Source organism: Branchiostoma floridae, chromosome 9 (assembly GCF_000003815.2).
Source record: "Branchiostoma floridae strain S238N-H82 chromosome 9, Bfl_VNyyK, whole genome shotgun sequence".
NCBI lineage: Eukaryota > Metazoa > Chordata > Leptocardii > Amphioxiformes > Branchiostomatidae > Branchiostoma > Branchiostoma floridae.
The window spans coordinates 8882194-8887534 of record NC_049987.1 but is presented as its reverse complement, the minus strand read 5'-3'; the positions used below and the strand labels follow the sequence as shown (position 1 = coordinate 8887534).

The 5341-nt window shown below is 40.7% G+C and overlaps 1 protein-coding gene across 5 annotated transcripts in view; it reads left to right on the top strand.

Annotated features, from left to right (window-relative positions):
* The first annotated feature begins 1256 nt into the window (after positions 1-1256).
* Positions 1257-5341, top strand: part of LOC118422534 (four and a half LIM domains protein 3-like) — a 47495-nt gene continuing 43410 nt past the window's right edge. Inside the window, exon 1 of one of the 5 annotated variants that reach the window (XM_035830160.1) lies at positions 1257-1399. In XM_035830160.1, coding sequence (XP_035686053.1) covers positions 1325-1399 — 75 coding nt within the window. In that variant the 5' untranslated portion in view covers positions 1257-1324. Of the gene's footprint in view, positions 1400-3681; positions 3769-5341 lie in introns of those variants that run through there. The other 4 variants (XM_035830159.1, XM_035830162.1, XM_035830163.1 and 1 more) reach the window with 4 other exon arrangements.

The window sequence follows — 5341 nt, the reverse complement described above, 5'->3', positions numbered from 1 at the left end:
TTCAACTTGTTTGTGTTGTTCTTGCTTTCTTAAGTCATGTAACAATTTTGATTGTGTGAAAGGATATTTGATTTTATTTGGCTGTATGCTTAGGCTTAAACCAACTAGCCGACGGCCAATACAATGGGCTATCGCTGATGACTGAACAATATACAAATGTACAAGACACTTTAACATGATCCAGAGTCCAGACTAGCGTTATACTTTATCATTGATTTTATTCAAAATGCCCTATTAATTTCTAGAATATGGGCAAAGATGACATCATGACTTTATTGAAGCATCCATATATGTTGTTTTGCATTGTTATCATTGCTTTTCAGGATACCAGAACTTATTTAAGTAACGTTCATGACTAGTACATCTAGGATAACAAGAAATCTTTTTAAAAAAGCTGTGCCTTGCCGCGTATTTTATGTTATTTTGGTAAGTTAGACTAGATTCTACGCTTAAAAATCCCGAGTTCCACATGTCGCCCCCCCCTCATTATCATAATTTATGTCAGATGAATTATTGGCACATTAAACAGGTTTTGTAAAACTTTTTGACCCACAATGAATATGCATTATTTTTTATTACAAACTAAGTTCCTTCTGATGCAATTTGTGATATATATTTATATAAACATGGTGAGTTAAAGCGTAGATTTATTACGCTGGACCACATACAGTAACATGCGTCTAGAAGAGCGTTTTAATACTCGCCTGGAATGTACCATTGTCTAACTAAGCCATGAATCTCGGCAAGGAAAGAAGGGCCTTTGGAAGGGGCTTTGGAAGGGCTGGGTTAAAAGGTCCGTCCATTGATCCATGGAAAAAAGCTGGCGTAAAGCCTTGCCTGGCGGCAAGGCAAAAAGGTTGTGAGAGAACCAAGTTGAACATAAGAGCTAAAACCAACAAGGATTTTTTTTCTTTTCTCTAAAATTCTGAGACATGACAGCACTGAAATACTTGTTTTTAGCCATGATGGATAAAGAATTTAAGGAATGACGTTTAAATACATAAGGTTTGTTATTGCCGTTGTTACTTTATTTGCCTGGGAAAGGTTTGATAGTTACTTAGCTTGGAATCGAATGGAATGAACCAAAAATGGGCGGTGTGTTGCAACAAAATACGATAACAAAACTTATCAAACTTTTTAGAGCGGGCCCATCACGACAGAGGCCAGTGAGTCTGTACAGATGGATTACAGTAGGTGTCAGGGGATCGGTTCATGAAAACAGGGGCGCTTTTAACTTGGAACTTTCTGTGTTTACTGTGAACAGTAACAGGTACACCCCCGCCCACATTTGGACCCACCCACAGGTGTCCTGTAGCAGACGAACATGGCCACCTCTGAGGTGTGGACCGCAACTTCTGTCCAGCCGGACGGTTCAGGCCAGAATCCGGCCAGGAAACAGGTAAGTTGTCGTGTGTAGACTCCAGCGCAAGTATACAAAAGTAACGGGTTCCGCACTGGTGTTCCAGTGCTGAATCAATGGGTCGAATCGGCCTCAGCACTGGTTTTCCAGTGCTGAAGAAACGTCAGCACTGGTTTTCCAGTGCTGAAGAAACGTCAGCACTGGTTTTCCAGTGCTGAACGGCCTTGTTGCAGTGCTGAAGCTCCCTCAGCACTGGAATTCCAGTGCTGAACTTTTCCGAGCACTGGTTTTCCAGTGCTGAACTGCCGTCAGCACTCGGGTACCAGTGCTGAACTCGCGGCGGAGAGGCGGTGAGCCAGTTCAAAGGTCATTCAGCACTGGTTACCCAGTGCTGAAACCGGCGTCAGCACTGGAACCGAGTGCTGATATACAAAAGTAACGGGTTCCGCACAGGATTTTCCAGTGCTCGGGAACTTTTCAGCACTGGAAGACCAGTGCTGAAAAAACTTCAGCTCTGGGCTTCCAGTGCTGACGATTATAAAGCACTGGAACGTTCCAGTGCTGAACGTAATATTCATTCGTAGCATGCGTCCGTATGGCTGAGTTATTTCCTTTCGACTTGTTACCTTGTTTGGCGGAGATTGACATTACACATGACATTGACAACAACAGTTTTATTTCATGAAATAATGAAAGAATAAAAAGAGGCCATGACTTTGAGCTTTTATTGAATTGTGTGAATGTGATAGATATAGCCCTTTCGGGAATCATTTCGGTGGCTCGGGAATCATTTAACTAAATTGGGACCTTCCAATGACCTTTGGCCAAGAAAATTAAACGTTAGACGATGGCGTTACATGTGAGGTGAATGAGTAATGGACCATGTTTACGGCTCGAGCTGCGGTAGATATCTATGTATATAACGTTACCACAGTTGTTTTGACAAGTTACTAACGTGATTGAAGACGTTTTAGACTTAGGTTAATTTCGTTATAATTGTAAACAGCAGCTCATGCCGCCTTGAGTCGTGTCGCTAGAGTCGGCGGCTTCAGCACTCGGTTTCCAGTGCGGAATATTTGTCAGCACTGGAAATCCAGTGCTGAAACGTCCTCAGCACTGGATTTCCAGTGCTGAAACGTCCTCAGCACTGGCTTTCCAGTGCTGAAACGTCCTCAGCACTGGATTTCCAGTGCTGAAACGTCCTCAGCACTGGATTTCCAGTGCTGAAACGTCCTCAGCACTGGATTTCCAGTGCTGACAGGAGGACACTCAGTGCTGAAGCTGCCTCAGCACTGGATTTCCAGTGCTGACGGCGGCTCAGCACTGGATTTCCAGTGCTGACGGCGGCTCAGCACTGGACTTCCAGTGCTGACGACCACTTCAGCACTGGTGTTCCAGTGCTGACAGAGGAGACCGTTACTTTTGTATATTTGCGACTCCAGCAGCTTTTTACTCACCTTGACCACATTTTGGGCGGAAGTTTTCAAGCGTGAAGATAGAAGCTCGTCCATTCAACCATGCGTGGTGAGACCATTATGGCTTGTGTTCAGAGATCAGGGGGCAAAACACACGAAATAAAAGGACAGTATTTATCCGTTACGGTCAGGACGATACAGGTGCTTTCTTGATAAGATACTGGTGGTTTGCTACAAGGAGTTGGGGAACGATGTGTTCAAGTTATTCACCTTTGCGTCTCGTTAGCAGGAAAAAAACTAGAGGCAAGTCGTAAAAACTAACGGTCCACATGGGACCAACAAGGAAACTGGAAATCGTGGAATTTGTAATGCCGAACCCCCATTGTACAAATGAAAATTACATCAAACAGGTTGGTCCGAACTTTTGTTAGCACAAACAGGGCTTGGTCTGTACAGAAAGACCTGCGACAGGAAGACATTCTCCAGTGTTCTTGAGAAGTGTTTCTGCAAGTCTGTAAAGTGGCCACTTGAGACGTAACACACCCTTTTGGCGCGCGGCTCAGAAGCTGTAAATTAACACCGGGAGTAATCAGCTGGAGCGCGCGAAAATCACGCATGGCAACGATCGCGCGAGAAGGGTGTTTGTGAAATCAACCTTCTTCTGAAATATGATCAAATACCGTTGCGTAGATCGTTGGAAATGTTCTAATGTTAACTATCTAAATCATGTTGAAAGTTGAATTGCAAAAGAGTTTGATACGGGAGGCCATTACAGATACGTCATTAACGATGTAAACAAGTTGGGTGGAGCAAAGTATGTGGTCCAAATCACTTGGAACCACAGGGGTGAATTAGTGGATGTACAAGGGTTGCTGTGAAAAAAAGGAAGACAAGCAGAAGTTGTGAGTTCACTAGTTTAAGATGTGCAACATTCTCAACAACCTCATGTCACAAGGTGTATGGTTATTGTTGGTAAAGGTTACCAGCCTTCAGGTATGTCATTCCTTGCCCTTTAAGTAAATAATGATGCTATAAGTTTCCATGTAATAAATCATCTTGACTTGTCAGTGAACCACCCTTGTTCTTCTGGCAGTCAACAAGTCAAATGGTAACAACAGGACACATTCAAATTAACTTAACTTTTGAAACCTCTTTTGAACAGTGGCCAGTATGCACGTTCCAAGAAAACAATACCAAAGTTTTAATTTTACTCTTTTGTTTACCCGTGTATGTTTTAACCTCCTTGGCTTACAACATACGCAGAAAGGCCATGGCCTGCTTGTTCTCTCTTGCCTTCCTTTTGTAAGGAGCTCCTTTCAACATGTCTAAAAAAAAAGACTTGTTAAACACTTGAATTGGCAGCTGTCTGTAAAACAAACCCCGCTTTTATTGTACCATAGTATTTGTTCTTTTCATGACCAACTGTAGGCGCAAAGTGATATCCAGAGCTACGATTGGTTGATAAAACTACAGCAATATAGAATTTTTGAGCTTTTTTGTTCAAGTTTACTCAGATGTCAAAAGAACATTGATTGAAAATTACTTTTATTAGTTTCTCATGGTGAAAGAGCTTAAATTTCCAACAACAAATTTCAGTACATTTGGAGAATGTTTCTGGATTGATTAGTTTTTCATAGTCCAATGGAATATTATTACAGATCCCCTAGAATGAAGGCATAGATGGGAAACAAAAATCTGAAATACAAGTTTCAGACAAGTGCAGCAAAGTGCAGCATATTTCTGAAGTATGAGGTTAGGTTTAATATCAAATGTAATCAATACTTGAGTTACCTCGTGCATCAGGTATGCGCCACATCCTGTTTCACCTGTTTCTTACCTGAGACAGGTGTAAATAGGATACATAGTGATCCCTGTATCACCTTTTGTGCACTTTGCATATATCTTTCAACACTGCACTACCAAAAATGCCTTTTCTTTCTTTCTTGTTTTTTCTTGTACCGAGACATTTTTGTCTTCATATAAGATTTTTTTCCTGACTATAAGAAAACAGATTTGTCCACGAATTAAGCAATTTTTTACTTACTGAATTTTCTTGAAGCAAGACTATATTTCTTACAGGTATCTCATAAAGTTTAACTAGAATGTTAGTCTTACAGTAAGATTTTTTTATAAACGTTCTTGTGCCTATATTCTTTTACTAATATATTGTCATTTGAAGCCTTGTGTTCAACAATCCTTTTCTCACATGAAGATCAGAAAGTCTTTTTGCCTAGGAACATTTTCTTACTTTGAAGATTGGTGCTCTTACAGCAAGACTGTCTTTCTTACTTCAAGAGCACAATTCTTGATGCCTAGAATTATTTTGAAATTCTTACTTTCAAGATTGGTGTTCTCACAGCAAGAATTGAAATCCTTACTTTGAAAATTGGTGTTCTTACACCAAGAATACATTTCTTACCTCAAGAGCGCACTTCTTATTGTCTAGAAATATTTTCTTACTTCCAAGATTGATTTTCTCACACAAAAGAATAAATTTCTCATATCAAGAGTAAAATTCTTTATTGCCTAGATACATTTCTTATTTCCAAGACTGCTATTCTTACAA